At 32.3% G+C, this 18,564-nt stretch overlaps 1 protein-coding gene across 1 annotated transcript in view; it reads left to right on the top strand.

Moving 5' to 3' along the window:
• The first annotated feature begins 8,828 nt into the window (after positions 1–8,828).
• The window catches only part of LOC107015986 (crossover junction endonuclease EME1B), a 15,155-nt gene continuing 5,419 nt past the window's right edge, over positions 8,829–18,564 (top strand). The window contains exons 1-10 of the mRNA XM_015216452.2: positions 8,829–9,835; positions 10,249–10,392; positions 11,662–11,817; positions 11,928–11,998; positions 13,432–13,614; positions 13,697–13,850; positions 13,951–14,060; positions 15,831–16,006; positions 17,174–17,237; positions 17,477–17,595. Coding sequence (XP_015071938.1) covers positions 9,505–9,835; positions 10,249–10,392; positions 11,662–11,817; positions 11,928–11,998; positions 13,432–13,614; positions 13,697–13,850; positions 13,951–14,060; positions 15,831–16,006; positions 17,174–17,237; positions 17,477–17,595 — 1,508 coding nt within the window. The 5' untranslated portion in view covers positions 8,829–9,504. The remainder of the gene's footprint in view (positions 9,836–10,248; positions 10,393–11,661; positions 11,818–11,927; positions 11,999–13,431; positions 13,615–13,696; positions 13,851–13,950; positions 14,061–15,830; positions 16,007–17,173; positions 17,238–17,476; positions 17,596–18,564) is intronic.

The following is an 18,564-nucleotide window of genomic DNA, read 5'->3' as shown; positions in this document are numbered from 1 at the left end:
TGGAATAATGCACAAGTACCTCCTCAATTCATGCCCGAAATCTCAGAGACACACTTATACTATACGTAGGTCCTATTACCCCTTGAACTTATTTTATTAATATTTTTCTACCTCTTTTCAGCGTACGTGGCACTATCTTGTGAGCCCAACGTTGTTTGACTTTTTTTTTCAAGCTAATATCACGTAGACCGAAAAGAAATAGAAAATTACTTATAGTATTACAACTACCAAATATCAAAATTGTTAGGGTCTAATCCAAGTCCTATTTAATCAGTTAGTAATTGAGCTTGAATATGAAATAAAATTCAAACAACATTTTAATTTGCCCAATAATCTCAACTAGATCAGTCTTTTCAGCCATAGACCCTTGTGAGTTGTGTAGATAATTTAGTTGATAATACACCATCGCTCTCCATCCTCGTGTTTGCCTAGATTGAATATAGCTATTTTTTGTTTTACTAAACACTAAAAAATAAGTAGAAATTGTTGTAAATACATGGATGTCATGGATAAAAGACTTGCACAATAAATGTGTTCACATAACAAATTGTGAATAATGTTTACTGCAGTCAAAACATCAATTATTTTTTTTAAATTAGAGGAAATTTATTAAGTTCCAAATTAATGGTTACTTGCCTTTAAAATGATGTTTCTATCATTAGTCGGAGAAAATGAGATAAAACATATCAATACTATTTTGTTTTTTCTACATCTATGAAATTCCTACAACTTGAAGCTTGATGTTTTGATACAAAATTTGAAGTAATTTATAATTCAATTATGAACAGACAAATATGTATATTAATGCATATTAATATTGTTATAATTTTCATGACCTATAATATGTATCATCTTGATCTGGAAATATTTTGTTCATCGTTCTATATGATTTGCCACTGCATGCCATTTGACACATATTTTCTTTGTTGGATGCTTTAATTACTTATTTTGTTTCTATGCTTCATGAATCATTAAGAGTTTATGTCATTTATACTAACAATATTTTCTTTGTTATTATTATAGATGTTTGATTTGTTTAAGGATTTCAAATCTGAATCCTTTATAATGGTGGTTATGATAAAAGTTTGACAAAACTCAAGGAAACACATGATTGTCAATAGTGATAATTTTTTGTTTTATAAAAAAAAGGCTTGCTGGTTAGTTTTGATGTACTTTGACATATTATGTCATTGATTGATGGTAAGACAGAGAATTCAAGTTTCATCGAATCAAAAAGGTAAGACATCAATTAAAGTCTCGATACGTCATGTTGAAGGATTTTGGGTTCAAGTCCCATCATATTTTGGCCTAGCACGCCTTTATACGGATAAGATATTGGTTAAAGTCTCAATGCAATATATTGATAATATAATGATATTTGAGCAAATTGATATGCTCTTGATTAAAAAAAAAAGTGAAGTCTGTCCCATTAAATATTTTCCATTCTTTGAGGTGAACGTGATAGTAATATATTAAAAATCTTAAAGATGACAAGATAATTTTATGATTAAAGATATCAATATGGACGTGAATTGACAAAATTATAATAGTCACCATTGTGATAATTATAAAATAAAAAACATTATGAGTTCTCAAAATGGTCCTTCAAAGAGTGAAGGTTTTGTCATCAAATGATATGAAAGGTCATTAGAAACATGTTTGATATGAGACTTAATAATTTGATAAGTTTATAAATCCTCCATCAAAGAAAAGAATGAAAAAGTGGTGATACACTTGATTTTCAAATGTGATTTCAAGGTATGTCATGTGAATATGATAAATTTCAAAGTATCACAATGAACTTCTAATGAAAGAAAAAATTATGAAGCATGAATATATAAAGTCAATTCCTTGAAGAGAATGTGACTTGTGATAAATATCACGAAAATTGGATCATTTTTGAAAGTGAATGTGTCAAGAGATGGAAAATTATAAATTAGGACATACTCATGTATGATTTAATAGATACCACAACTCACCCCTATGGGAGGTCATAGAGAAATAAAGAATTTTTTTTATTCTTGTTATAAATGGTCATTGGTCTAGTACTTTTAGTACATCATAAATATTGTGATATGTTTTATGATGAACAATCGAAATGACAAAAGAAGGAAATAATCCTTACCACAAAAAAATGTCATCTATTATGTATCTTTGTACGTAAAAAAAATTAATAATAATATTTTATCAGATATTAAACAAAAGGGAGGAGATACTAATGACAAAAAGAAAATAAAGAAACAAGTTTTACTTGTAATGATTTTGACCATGACAATAATGATATAAGTTTCTCCTTGAAAGAGATGTTTACCACACAAACAATGTTATGAAGTACGTGGTAGTATCCAATGTTAATTGTGAGCTTGGGTGAGCTATGGTGCTACAACCCAAATAAATAAAATTATTCATGATATTGAAATTGTAGCAAGTCTCGAAAGGAATTTTTTAAGTTTTAAAGAAATAGTCAAAGAAAACATATATTGAAACTAAAAAATATGAAAAGATTTAATATCTTCACATAATAAAGTGGATATAAATGTGAAAGATTACCTATTTTTCATATTGTTTGTGGTAACTAATTATGGACACGATGATGAAATCACATGCAAAATAAACTAGAAGTTTATTAAAACAAATATCAGTTAGCATGATCGGTTGATGATCATCCCGATTCAAATGTAATACGAAAATAAATGAGAATTCATGTGGTTATATATATTGAAGAAATAATAAATTCTTTAAGAATTCTATTGTGTTGTTTGTTTTCATGGTAAAATTATTGTTGTACCATCTAATGTTGAGATTGTATCTCCAGAAATTTTGAAATGTATAAAAAGGTGAATATGGGTCCGTTCACCTGCCATGTGGACCGTTTACTATTATATAGATGCATCTATTTATGGTCACATATGCTTTATTATCAACTTGCAATTTGATTTTTGCAAAGGGTGTTTGCTCGAATTGATAAATCAAGAGCACATTTCAAATTATAAAACTATATTGATAATGTTGGTATATATCCAAGTGGTTTAAGAAAAAAAATTGTATGCCTCAAATTATAGCTAAATCATTGGTTATGAGAGCAAAACTCTCAAAAGAAATTTGGTATGAGATATGTTATTTAAAGTATGACAATAGTTGTATGTATCAAGCCAACAAGGATCCCTATCAAAATTGGTTCAGGATCAGCAATCAAATAATTCTCATCTAGAAATTAAAATGTGAGATATATTATTCAATTGCTCTACCACTACACAATGCATAAAGATGAGTTTCCAAACAAAGTTGAGTGAATGTTAGATTCTCTAACATTAGGGGAGATGATAAGCAACTAGAAATAACTTATACATAATGAAATATCATTGATATGATCCTCGTTGAAAATATAATTTAAATCTATTGTCAGACATATTCACTGACCATATATTATAATCCAGTTATAAATGCTCAAATAAAAGGTCCGTGAAGGACATAATTTATGACTCGCCGAAAGCGTGATAGACAAATCGATTTAAAAGATGAAACGTCTTGACAAAGTAAATGAACAAATAATTAAGATGGTCATAATAATGAGGCAGGTGCTTTAGAAAAAGCACCATGACATAAGACTTCATAAAACCTTGACAAAGGTTCAGGTACCTAAAAATAATGAAAAAAAAAGAAAGCTCGGTAAGTTATGTCATATTAGAATCGATAGCAAATAAATCATCGACGATATTATTAATATAATATAGAGCACAAAATTATAAATGATAATGAGGATCTTGATTTAAAGCTGTCAAATAGTGTGAACTGATAAATGATTGGCCAAAGAAAATGCAATTCAAGTAATATTTTTATTCACTTGGAAAAATGATGTTTTGGACTTGCTTTGTCCATATACCAAGATATAATGTCAGCAGATGTACAAATAGATTATTGTACGATGAGTAAATCATAAGATATAAGTACGACTTATGTCTTGGGTTATAAAAGGATTTCGCAAAAGTCTTGACATTATTATATGGAGATGTGTTCTCTATTTGTGGATGCAATAAAGTTTCTTTCAGTCTGACAATATATGAAAAACTTGAATACGAATGATGAATGATTACTAGCTAGATAGTAAATATTATATGAATATTCTTGAAGGATTTAAAAGGTTATAAAGCGATCTCATTGAATAGTACCCCAATGATTGTAAGATCGTATATTATAAAGATCAATTTTGATTTCATTAAAATGGCTAAGAAGTACCATTCCATAGTGCAATTGGTGTACTTATGTATCCTGCTATTATTATTCATGGTATAATAATTTTACTAATGTGCATGCAAAATATGACATCACTCTATCGGTGAAAATATTAGAGTGAAACAAATATTGACATACGTTTATTTATTCTAACCAATCTTGTCCAGGTTTATTGGTTGTGAAACTGTAGGAAATCATTTGATTTATATGAAGTTTGATCTCTAGAGTGATAAATGTCTTTAATGTAGAAATACAGTCATAATTATATTATCCTACAAGACAACCAATTTTATTATTATGGAAGTCTTTTTCACTTGGCTATTGCTACGAACAAGTCGAATGAGCAATTTATATACACCAACGAGGTCACAAACTGAGTGATTATCAAGGATGTATTGGATGAACTCAACATATCCAACGGACAAGAAAACGATATATAAGATAAGCTCAGGGACAGGGGCGGATCCACGTTGGGTTCAGGGTGTTCGCCCGAACACCCTCGGCCAAAAAATACAAGATATATATAAGGTAAATTTTCTGTATTTCTGTAGACGTATATATTTTGAATCCCCTCAATAACAAATAAAAATAGATGGCTCAATGGTAAGACCCCTGAATATTAAGCTATACGCCCCAGGTTTAAATCTCTGCAACAACATTTATTTTTTTTCCTTCATAGTTTCAATTTTTGTTTAAAAAAATCAGTTATATTTTTCAAGCATTTTTTATTTTAAAAACTGCCTAAAGTGTGGTTTTAAATCCAAAAAAGTTCAAAGGGCTCATTTTGAAAGAATTATTTACACGTTTATATTTTTATTTTTCAAACCTCATGAATGAAAATCATGGGTCCGCCACTGCTCAGGGATGCAACGTCTTCATGAATATGATTTGGTCACAAAGATATAATCAATATCAACATTTGAAAAGCTAAGTATACAATTGGGAGACATCCTTTACAAAAATTAAGTGATGTTTTAATCAGGGGGAGTAAATACGCGCTGCACTCTTTTTTTCTTGACCAAGATTTTGTCCCATTGAATTTTGTTGGTAAGGTTTTTAATGAGACAACTCTCAATGTGTATTACTAGATATGTGTGTACTCTTTTTCCTTCACTAGGATTTTTTTCCCACAGGTTTTTTTCCTAGTAAGGTTTTAACGAAGCACATTATCTATTGAAATTCCAATGAGTAGGAAATACATCATATTTTAGATGTCTATTACAAAATTCTCTGAATAAACTTGAAATCAAGAAGACAATTTACAAGCAACTCCACAAGTAGACACCTATAAGCAACTCTAGAAACAGGTTCCTAAAAAACTTACAAGCAGCTCCGCAAGCAGATTTTATAAGCAGCTTACACAATCAGATTCTTATAAACAACTTACAAGTATCCCTACAAACGGGTTCCTACAATCAACATACAAGCAGCTTCCTTCAAGCAAATTATAACGAGGCAACATTATATCATGAATGACTCTGTACATTTATATATATATATATATATATATATATATACATACATATATATATATATATAGAACATCCAAGAGGAAGTGTTGCAAAAACATTAATTGTTGGATGTCATGAATGACCTCACTTTGTCACTATAGCAATATAACCTCTCCAAGTAACTTGTATCTATAAATAAGACATTACATACAATAAAGAGATGTACCAATAATTATAAAAATACTATTACTTTCTTGCTTTCTTTGTTCTTATTACTTGTTTTCCTCTTCTTCTTTCTATGTTTTTCATTTGATTTTAGTATTCAATCATTATTTTATAACAGAAATCACTTATTTTCAGGAATATAACAATTTCCTTCAAATCGAACACACATATGACATAACTTCTTCTTGTTTTCAACTACCAACATGGAGCCTTGTTCATACATACAACAACACCCCCCCTCCCCACTCTCCTAAAAATATGCTTCACTTCTCAAATTATTTAATTTTATGTACGTAGGAAACAGTTCATACAATTAATATTTGGGATAATTGTATATAATAGCAAACTAATAACCTAAAATAAATAGAGTAGCTACGGTTTGATTTAATTGTGCTCCATAGCAAACGTTAGCTAAAGTTTGCCAGTCACCTCTCTCCCAAAAATCTCGCTCGCCACTCTCCCATACTCGCTCACCACTCTCCCTCTGCTCGCCTCTCTCGCTTTATACACAGAAGTGTATAAATTGTGTTTCTGTTTTGTATAAAGCGAGAGAAAATTGTATATACACATGCAAAAACATATATCTTCGTGCTAAACACTTAATTATACAATTCACAAACATTTTACTTCAATTCAATTGTAGATAAATGCAATTTTTATACAAATATTGCAGTGAAAAAGGCAAACGAATTATACAATTGCAGTGAAATACAATTTTCTCTCGCTTTATACAACAGAAGTGTATAAATTGTGTTTCTGTTTTGTATAAAGCGAGAGAAAATTGTATTTCACTGCAATTGTATAATGCATAATTGTATAATTCGCTGCCTATTTCGCTGCAATATTTGTATAAAAATTGCATTTATCTACAATTGAATTGAAGTAAAATGTTTGTGAATTGTATAATTAAGTGTTTAGCACGAAGATATATGTTTTTGCATGTGTATATACAATTTTCTCTCGCTTTATATAAAACAGAAACACAATTTATACACTTCTGTTGTATAAAGCGAGAGAAAATTGTATTTCACTGCAATTGTATAATGCATAATTGTATAATTCGCTGCCTATTTCGCTGCAATATTTGTATAAAAATTGCATTTATCTACAATTGAATTGAAGTAAAATGTTTGTGAATTGTATAATTAAGTGTTTAGCACGAAGATATATGTTTTTGCATGTGTATATACAATTTTCTCTCGCTTTATATAAAACAGAAACACAATTTATACACTTCTGTTGTATAAAGCGAGAGAAAATTGTATTTCACTGCAATTGTATAATGCATAATTGTATAATTCGCTGCCTATTTCGCTGCAATATTTGTATAAAAATTGCATTTATCTACAATTGAATTGAAGTAAAATGTTTGTGAATTGTATAATTAAGTGTTTAGCACGAAGATATATGTTTTTGCATGTGTATATACAATTTTCTCTCGCTTTATATAAAACAGAAACACAATTTATACACTTCTGTTGTATAAAGCGAGAGAAAATTGTATTTCACTGCAATTGTATAATGCATAATTGTATAATTCGCTGCCTATTTCGCTGCAATATTTGTATAAAAATTGCATTTATCTACAATTGAATTGAAGTAAAATGTTTGTGAATTGTATAATTAAGTGTTTAGCACGAAGATATATGTTTTTGCATGTGTATATACAATTTTCTCTCGCTTTATATAAAACAGAAACACAATTTATACACTTCTGTTGTATAAAGCGAGAGAAAATTGTATTTCACTGCAATTGTATAATGCATAATTGTATAATTCGCTGCCTATTTCGCTGCAATATTTGTATAAAAATTGCATTTATCTACAATTGAATTGAAGTAAAATGTTTGTGAATTGTATAATTAAGTGTTTAGCACGAAGATATATGTTTTTGCATGTGTATATACAATTTTCTCTCGCTTTATATAAAACAGAAACACAATTTATACACTTCTGTTGTATAAAGCGAGAGAAAATTGTATTTCACTGCAATTGTATAATGCATAATTGTATAATTCGCTGCCTATTTCGCTGCAATATTTGTATAAAAATTGCATTTATCTACAATTGAATTGAAGTAAAATGTTTGTGAATTGTATAATTAAGTGTTTAGCACGAAGATATATGTTTTTGCATGTGTATATACAATTTTCTCTCGCTTTATATAAAACAGAAACACAATTTATACACTTCTGTTGTATAAAGCGAGAGAAAATTGTATTTCACTGCAATTGTATAATGCATAATTGTATAATTCGCTGCCTATTTCGCTGCAATATTTGTATAAAAATTGCATTTATCTACAATTGAATTGAAGTAAAATGTTTGTGAATTGTATAATTAAGTGTTTAGCACGAAGATATATGTTTTTGCATGTGTATATACAATTTTCTCTCGCTTTATATAAAACAGAAACACAATTTATACACTTCTGTTGTATAAAGCGAGAGAAAATTGTATTTCACTGCAATTGTATAATGCATAATTGTATAATTCGCTGCCTATTTCGCTGCAATATTTGTATAAAAATTGCATTTATCTACAATTGAATTGAAGTAAAATGTTTGTGAATTGTATAATTAAGTGTTTAGCACGAAGATATATGTTTTTGCATGTGTATATACAATTTTCTCTCGCTTTATATAAAACAGAAACACAATTTATACACTTCTGTTGTATAAAGCGAGAGAAAATTGTATATACACATGCAAAAACATATATCTTCGTGCTAAACACTTAATTATACAATTCACAAACATTTTACTTCAATTCAATTGTAGATAAATGCAATTTTTATACAAATATTGCAGCGAAATAGGCAGCGAATTATACAATTATGCATTATACAATTGCAGTGAAATAGGATAGCGAATTATACAATTGTATATGTATAGCGAATTATACAGTTTTATGTTTGATATGGAGTGTAATTATGCAAACTTTGCTATAGTATACAAATATGAATTTTTTGTTTGCTACATGTGAAAGTTGCCCTTAGTATTTTCACATTTACTGTGTCTCATATGTATGAGTAGAATATTATAGACACCGAAGTTCATAGCTAACTAGTTCATATGCTGGTGCATCTTTCAAGTTACCTTGACATGATAAACATAGTAAAGCAAGTCATATATTGTAACTCAGTTATCTCTATACTCATCTCATCGAATGTGATATCACTTGTTGAGTTAAGCCAAAACAATAATATTATTAACATATGTGTGTGTATTACCTTTTTGACTAAGCCAATGCAATTCATCTTATAGAGAATTTTCTTTTTCTTGTCAAATACGCATTTGATAATTTATTCATGCACACTCTATTTAACGTCTTTCTTTTATTTTACTTTGAGTAGATAAAAAATATGTAAATACCATTCTTAATGAATTAAAAGTTTACCGATATAAAAAATTAAATAAACTATTCAATATCAACAAAACAACTATGATTTTGATTCGATTTTAAACCCCAAATCACACAAACTCCAATTTTAAACCCCCAAATCACGCACTCTTCTTTGGCTAAGCCTATTTCCTTTCCCGCCCTAACACTGAAGCTTAAAACCCTCGATCCTTCAAATTCGAACTTCTCAAAAATGTCTCAGCCGATCTCCGTCGACGTTCTCTCCGATGACGAAGACGACGGTGGCAACGGCGGATATGGTTACTCCTTCAATCAGAACGATACCATTGATCTATCGACGCCGCTGACAATTCCATCCAAGAAGAAGCAAAGAACCGAAAAGTCTACTAATTGGAACCCCACAGTTCTGGTAATCGAAGATGATGATGAGACGCCGTTTAGGCCTTCAAAGTTCACTCCTTCCTTCGTGGCTGATACTCCCATGTCTGATTTATCCAAACCTGAAGTCTCCTTTGTTAGATGCTCATTGGGTTCCTCTTCAATTTCGGACCCTAAGTCTTCCTGTGAGTTCACATTTCTTTATCATAGTTTGATTAAGTGATTGTTCAGCAATTAGTGTGAAATCACACAGTTTGGCTTACGCGTGTTAGTCTTTTTAGTTTTTACTATAGATGATGTCTCATTTCGTAGAAATCAATATGAATTATACACTACATTTGGACCTTTACTATTTCATTCTTTGATTATTTAAGTGCTTTTGTTTGTCTGTGGATTATGGGTTCGTCGGAATCCAAGCTGTTGTTTAAGAATTATGCAAAAACACAACAATGCTGGGGACACTTCCACTTGAGATTTAGCTTGATTTGTTTTTGGTCTATAAGTGATAATTCAGAAAACAATGTCAAATACAGCAAGTTTGGACAATAAAAAAGAAGAAAGGAAAACAAGTCTTGACGATATTTTTTCTCTTCTTCAGGTCTTGATTTGACTCCATCTATGGTTGCTGAAACCCCAGCATCAGAGCTTTCAAAATATAGTGTTCCGATAGTCAGATGCACCAAAGCTAATGCTGATTCAAAGAATTGCTCTTCTTCAATTATAGACCACAACAAAGATGGCGGTAAGCCTTTAAACTGGCCTAGTTTATAGTTTTCAACCAAATGTCAAGTTCTGAGACATCATAGTTATTATTATGTAAAAAATGACATCTTTCTATATCTAAAAGCAATTCAAATTCAAATTTCTCATTTTATCCTTAATGAGATGATTTATAGCCCATAATTTAAGATGACTTGTTTTAGGCCACAAGTTTAAAATACTTTCTTTTTCTCTTGAACTCGTGCCTAAACAAACACCTTAATATAAATTGGGATGGAGGGAATAGTACAACAAAAACAACATACCCAGTGGAATCCCACAAAGTGGGGTCTAAGGAGGAGGGTAGAGTGTAAACAAACCTTATCTGTATCTCTTGGGGGTAGAGAGACTGTTTAGGAAAGACCCTTGGCTCAAGTGAAGCAAATCAAAGTAGTAATAGAAAAAAAAAACGACATTGAAGAAGAACATGACAACAATAGAAAAGCAGTGGGGCGCACAAACATATATTCAAACAGAGGGAATAGTATTTATCTATTATTTATTCCTTCTGTCATTATTTAACATTATAGGTCGGTACTTCAATTTCCTGACACATATTCTTTATTTGATGATCAGTGTTTTTAGAATAAATTAATTGCTTTGCCATCATCATCACTCATCTCCAGAAGTTTGAATGTTGCTATTGTTGATCTAGCATGCGATTACGGTTGCTTTGCCTTCTAGACGGTACAGCAGCAAGTTGAAGCTTAAGCTTTCATATAAGTATTTAAATGAATCATTCCAGGCCTTTCTTTAGTGATTCTTACATGATTTTGCTTCGTTAACTTTACTAGTTAACTGCACAAAGAACATGAAGTGCATTTACAATATCTTTGGTCTGTTACTAGAATGCGCCAGAAAATTAGTGCACCATATTCCGGTTACATTTTGCCTTCAGGAATCAAACCCATTTTCTCTGCTCAGTGTGTTTGTCTTTCCGAATGAAAGCCTTGGGCAACTGTAAAGTTGTGTCAGTGTGAAGTAGGTTATGGGTTCGAGCTGTGGAGTCAGATACTGGCATCAGGGTAGGCTGCCTACATGGGTTTAGCAATCTAGGTTTATATGAACAAACAAGCAAATGACAACCTAGCTTTAACATACTTGCTTATTCTTCTCATTTGGTGGTATATTCTGGTTTTCCTATTTTCTTGGCATAATACTACTTTATTTTACTACTTAAGAAAAGAAATTGCCCTTTAGCCTCAGAGTTTTGTTCTCACCTTTCCTTGCACAATGGGCTGTTTTAACTCAGGAATTGATGGAGTAATTTGTTTGGAGTCTGATAATGAATCCGAGAATAGTGGTTATCATGGTGCCTGGAAGGAGGAGAAGAAACTTTGTTCCACGGAGGCAGTTGTTAAGGAGACAGAATGGAGCTCCAGACCTGTCGGGTCCACCTTTTCTCTTGGTAAGCTACTGCTGTTTAATCTACTAGTTAATACGATTATAGAATCAAATTTTCCATTGACTGAAATTAACTGTTAGGCTATTCAACTGAGACGAAAAACTGTTGAACAGGTATTGACAATTTTATGCAAATGCCAGAGGATGTTTCTCATCGAAATTTGACTGAAGCCGGTCCTTCTGTGGTGTGTTTGCCTGGTTCAAGTTTATCTTTCAACATTTTCTTATCTGTGTGCATAACAATAGGCTCTCTGTTTTCCATTCTATTGTTCTTCTTAATATGAGTAACCCCACTCCCCTCCCCCGCACCCCTCATCTTGTGCATGTGTGCCACTTAAAGAAAAGCCAGCTTTTATCATTGCATTATGGTAGGACCATTCCTTGAAACACACATCATTGACAGAAGTTTGTGTGAGATTTGCGCGGATAGCTTCAAAAGAAGGAGACAATAAAAAGAAAAGTTCAGTTAACTTTAGGATTTTCTGACACCTGGACTACTGACTACATGGCTGAAACTAAGTTGATTTTATTCCTGTAAGTTGATAAGATACCTCGTAACTTGCTTCAGGAATAAGAGAGTGGAACTACATACTCCTATAGATTGGAATGTGAACAAGTGAGCTGGACAGAGTTGTGAATATTCAATTTCAGCACTACTCTCTTATCCTTGGACTACTGTTTGGTCGCTTCTGGATTCTCAAGAAAAAACTTGAAGTCGAGCTTAAATTAAGAACAAACTTTACTGTTTTTAACCCTTCGCGAAGTTTCTTATCAGTTCCACTCAAATTCACTCTCGATCATGCTATCAAATTGATCTCATTTCTCAGGGTTCAATCAAGGAAGTACTGAGTAAAGCGAGATTTCAAAAATGAGTTTAAGGGTTTTGGAAGAATAGAATAGTTGGCAGACAACCATAGCAATGCGAAGGTGCGGCTTAGATTGGACTGGAGAATAAGAGAAGGAGAAGCCTGATTTGAAATATTACTGACGGGGAGAGGGAAAGGAGAAATTTTGAAAAAGAGGTGAGAGAAGGTAGTGAGATTATGGCTTAGAGCCGTTCAGCATTGAGGAACTGAGGTGGAAAACAGAAACCCTAAGTGCTCAACTATTTATCTGTTTCCATAGAAAATATGGAAGAAATTCCTCATGAACAACATTTAGTCAAATGGTCTGACTAAACTGAGTTTGTACTAAATGAATGAACTCAAGTTGTGCTTCAATTAGCAGTGTGAGTTTTGTTCGTGAACCACTCATTTCATTTTAATAAACCTACTCATACATTGAGAATATTGAAACTGTTTTAAAATGGTTTGAACCTCTAGGGGTTTCTTATTTTATCAGAAGGGTAAGAATATTTCAATCTATATTAGAGATCTGTGCATCCTGGAGAGCTGATTCATGTCCAGAACTCTTGAGTGCATATTCTGCCAAATGGGAAAGGCATTTGAAGATTACAAGTCTGTTCATAAAAAGTGCCTAATTAATTAGCATGGAGGATAGGGCTTAAGACATGTTCTTAATATTTGTATCTTTTGTCTAGACTCTAGAGCTTTTCTAAATTCTTAAAAGGGCTTGTCTCTATATAAATTTTAATTTTAATGGTGCAATTTGCTTACAGGACCATGATCATCCTGACAAAGAGAATGATTCCTTGGAGCCAAACGAGGAGGCCTCAAAACCAAAAGGCAAAGGTAAAGGCAATAGAAGTAACAAAAGCAGCGGGGATGTAGCAACGGGGAAAATGAGGATGTCAAAGGAAGAACAGCTTCGCCTAAAGGAAGAAAAGAGATATCAGAAAGAGGTAAGCCTTCCTACAAAAGCCTATTTATTTGGAGGAGGTTAAGTAATTATGGCATGTAATCTAATGTATATCCATAATTCAGCAAGAGAAATTGCAAAAGGCAGCCGAAAAGGCTGAAGCTGCTGAGCAGAAAAAGCTAGAAAAGGAAATGCAGAAGTGGGAAAAGGGAAAGTTTGCACATAAGTCTATTGTAGCTCAAATTGACACCAAAGTTGTGGAACTAGGTTCAATTGGAGGTAGATTTTTTATTTCTCTGCTTGTTTCTTTCCCACGCCATTCCATGCGTCCTTTATTGCATATAAACGTCTGTCTTACATGGCAATGTTACCAAGTCAGGCCATTTGCTAACAAGGTTTGCGGAGAAAGGTCTTTCCTACCAAATTAAATCAAATCCAATTGAAAAGTCTATTGTGTGGTCAATGAGTGTCCCAGAGGAACTATCTAAGGTAACTTATTCTTCAGAAATTTGGCAAATTTTAGTCAGCGTATCATCTTAAGCTACTTGACCACCTTTTACTTGTTGTTGCTAATGTCATATACTTAACTACTGTACCCATTTAACTTTCAGTAGAATAATAGATGCATAATTGACTTTATTTATTGCTGAAATATATGCATTTTTATGCTATATCCATTTGGATGTCAATTATCTTTGCAAAGTTTGGTTTTTTTCTGATGGTGATATTTGGGTGTTAGTTGTCTGTTGTCACAACCCAGTCTAGGTTGCGGACAGACCCTTAAGGTGTAAGACACCAACGCTAGCCTTTTGGGGGTTCTAAAAAACTGGATAGAGTTTTCCTTGCTTCTAGGGATGTCCGTATTTCAATGTCGAACCTGAATTACCTTCCACTACAACAACATACCCAGTGAAATCCCACCAAGTGGGGCCTAGGGAGGGTAGAGTGTATGCAATCCTTACCAGTACCTCTCCGAGGTAGAGAGGTTGTTTCCGAAAGACCCTCGGCTCAAGCAAATCAAAGCAGTAATAAAAACGAAAAAGAACAGGTGGTGGGGAGAAACATGACAACGAACAGCAAAGCAGTTACAACTATATGTAAGGAATCCTAGCAACAACAACAAGAAGGTGCGATCACCTAAACACAGTAAACCACAAATGACAACGAATACCAAAAGCAAACACAAGCATAAGCTTGTAATAGGACCTCTCTTAACTACCTACTAACCTCCTACCCTTATCTGCAATCTCTATACCCTCTTATAAGGTCATGTCCTCGGTGAGCTGAAAATGCACCAATATAAGTGATATCCTCTACTATTCATTATTTTTAACACTAATACTATGCCAATCACCTGATACCATAAGGAATTCTAAAACGTACTTATAAGTCTCATATCAACCAAGGTACTTAGCAACTTTAGTTCAACGTTTAAGTATCAACACAATATAAATAAGTCATGTCAGCCCCTTTATTTCAAAGAACTTACTTGTGGAGGAAGGACTTGTCCTAATCCTTATTCTTTAGTTCAACACTCTATTAGTATGATGCTCTCCCCAAATAAATAACCAATAATAATAATAATAATAATAATAATAATAATAATAATCTGATAATAAAGTATTAGAGGTTAATGTCTCTTTACTTTTTTACATGATATCTGTAAGTACTTCCATATTTTGGAAATATTGAAGTTTCATTTCACTGTTATCACCTGTGTCTAGCAAGTAAAGGTTTTATATGAGGTGATCACATGGAAAATGGTATAAGAGCAACTTGAGATAATACTTCACCTTATTTAACAAAAAATAGTGTCAGAGCTGAAGGAAAATGTCATATTTTCATTTACTAGGCCAAGTAAAAGAATCAAGCTTGCATGTGAGTGGGTGTAGAATGGGGACCTGTACAAGTAATAAGTGTCCCTACTCTAATAATTGAGTTTTCAATGAGGTGGTTACATAATTCAAAATTAACACTAAGAATAATATCGGATATCCATTTGGGCTGTGAAAGAGCATGGTGCTGGTGAATGTTTTGATAACTGTGCCAAATTGTTTTTCTTGTACTATGCAAAAATTTGTCTTGCTGGTCTCTGATTTCATTCTTTTGAGCTTTTTACTTGTCTTGTGTATGATGGCAATGTGTATGTTTGTGCTGCTACAGCAAGTTTTTGAATTGGTTCTCTAAAGCTAAGCGTAGCTATTCTTGGTAGCTTTTTTACAATTTATTGAGGTCATTGGATTCACTACTTTTGTGCAGATCTCATCTGAAGTTATCGATGTTCCATATGTATTATTCATATTTGAGGCCGAAGAGTTTTGCAACCTTGTGAATAGCAAATCATTGATGAGTCATGTCTCCCGTGTCCAACGCCTTTATCCTCTTCATACAGTTTGTTATCTCACAAACAAGCTTTTGGCATATATCAACAAAAGGTTGACGGTAACTTCATTTTTGTCCTTCATCTCAACTCTTTTTCACTTTAAGTTCAGTAAATTTTCTGACTAGCTTGGTATTGAGGTGTAGTTGTTGTTATTGTTAAGTTTGTTAATTTATTTTCTGACACACATAAATTTTCTCTGTTCTCTATTTGTAGACCTCTGTTGTTGCCGTAATTTTCTTTTTCAACCCTTTTCACGTATGATAGAAGATCCTGAATTTGACCATTGGATTGTTCAGTACGTCTGTTCTCCATTTATAGAACTTTCTGTTATAGGTGCCTTTTATTTTTCAGTGTTCTTCTGTTCGTGTGTGACATGCTAGAGAGATGAAATCAAGTTGTGACAGATCATGAATTTAACAGTTAGTTGTTCATTATTTTTTTGTTGAATGTTAAGTAAGATGGAATGAAAGCTTTGAGGTGCAAATTGTATCAAGTACAATGACGATGCACCTTCTAGGTTTCTTGTGGTTTTCTATTGTTATGCTTTCAGACCATGTGCTTAGTATCAAATTGTTCTTGTTTCAAGAAAGAATTGTTCTTCTTTCAAGAAAGAAATAATAAGTAGCAGAGTCCCTCTGGGATTTCTCGGTTGTAAAAAAGTAGCAGCATGTTAGTTTATTTATTGAGGCCAGGGTATAAAAAATTAGCTGAAATAATTCTAACTGGAAGTTTAGTTTTATTTGCTTTATTTTAGAAGTTCACAGAGAAATGCAGCAGTTCAAATTTGATTTGTTAGACAACTCCTCTGGTACATGAGCTTGTTGAGTTGCTATGACTTGGATATGTGTATTTCATAATCCTTCTTAATACACAAATTATTTGCTGATTACAGAATGTAATTGTCATACATAGCATATTTGATACTTGTAATGGAATCCATGTAACATAGAGCATTTTAATCTTGGGCATATATTTATTTTCTTTTTTGTTGGTGGAATTCTGTGTGCCCCTAAAAGGTTGGCTTGTTAATATATTTGCTTTTGACATCGTATTTTGGCAAGTCTAAGCACTTCTTCTGTCCCAAATCCTCTATGTTCAACCAAATGAATTTCATGTATAGCTCAAAGAAACAACTGGTCAAAGCTTCAAGATGCTTAAACAAAAGAAATATATTTAATTTTCTACAGTATCTTATAACTGTTACTTCTATTGGTGATAGGGAACAAGGACAATACAAGGACCCTGCCAATCATACTGGTTGGAAACGACCACTTATAGAGGAGGTTGTTGCAACACTGGTTCTCGTTATTATTGGCTATGTTGCTCGGACTCTCCAAAATTGTTACCACACCTGTGTCAGATTCTTCAAAATACACTAATTTTTGAGTATCCTGCACGCAACCGTCGACATTTTGAAGAGTCCGACAACATAGATTATTTGAAATAATTAAGAATGTTATTAGTGTAAGCTTGAAATTCTGGTGCTATTCCTTGGGTATTGAGTTTCTCTTTTCTTTGGCAGGTTCTGTCAAAATTAACAATTAACTTTGTTAAGGTGCATTCTAGGCACTGTGTTGATGAAGCTGAATTAGCTGAACATGTAGCTGGGCTGACTTGCAGCTTAGCTTCTTGTCAGTTTAGGTATGTCATATTTATATTTCAGTGAATTCGTATTTTTGGACAATTGCCATATACGCGACCATCTATATAATATCAATGTGTCGAGCTTGTAGTATTTTGTAATTAAAAAATTGGGCTAGTTTATTGATTAATACCTACTGAATAGTGAATTTTTGGAGTTTTGTATGCTACTACCTTTTGTCTACTAAACTTCTTAATTATGAAAGATTGGGTCTGTTGTTTATTACTCCCTTCATTCACTTTTATCTGTCCATAATACTAAAAATAGATTTTCATTTTTACTTGTCACTGTTAACGTATTAAGACAAAAACATATATTTTTTTTCATGTCTTAACCTTAACATTAATTATTTCTTATCTAAATCATTTCCCTAAACCTTAAGACTAAACATCAATTAATATGGGTATTGTGGAATAATAGTCGATGCTTCTGTTAATCATTGTTTCGTAAGGGTTGTACAACGTCCAAATCGGACAAGTAAAAAGTGAATGGAGTGAGTATGTTGCTTTCAGGAGGAAAATAGTTGGTTAAATTTTTTCCTTTCCTTTCTGGATGAGTGGGCAGGTGGTATGATAATTTCATTCAACAATGCTAAGCTTGTACTCCCTCCTTTCACTTATACTTGTCTCATTTGAACTTGGCACACCTATTAAGAAAACAATGATTGACATTGTTGTTTTACCACACTATCCCTATTTATTGATGTTTTGTATTAGATCTTGAAAAATGATTTGGGGAATAAGTAATTAATGTTAAGGGTAAAACATGAAAAAATAAGAATTGTTATCTCTTGATAGGTAAAAAGTGACAATCAAAAGTGAAAATCTATTTTTGGGAATAGTGGACACGTAAAAGTGAACAATGCACAGAGGAGGTAGTTCATTGAAAACAAGAATTGGTTTCTGCTTATTTACTTTTTGAAAATAAATGAATTTAAAAGGTTTGGTACATATATATATATATATATA

The sequence above is a fragment of the Solanum pennellii genome, chromosome 4, assembly GCF_001406875.1.
Source record: "Solanum pennellii chromosome 4, SPENNV200".
In the NCBI taxonomy this organism is placed as follows: Eukaryota; Viridiplantae; Streptophyta; class Magnoliopsida; order Solanales; family Solanaceae; genus Solanum; species Solanum pennellii.
The sequence above is the reverse complement of the archived record's forward strand: the minus strand, read 5'-3'. Positions and strand labels throughout refer to the sequence as shown.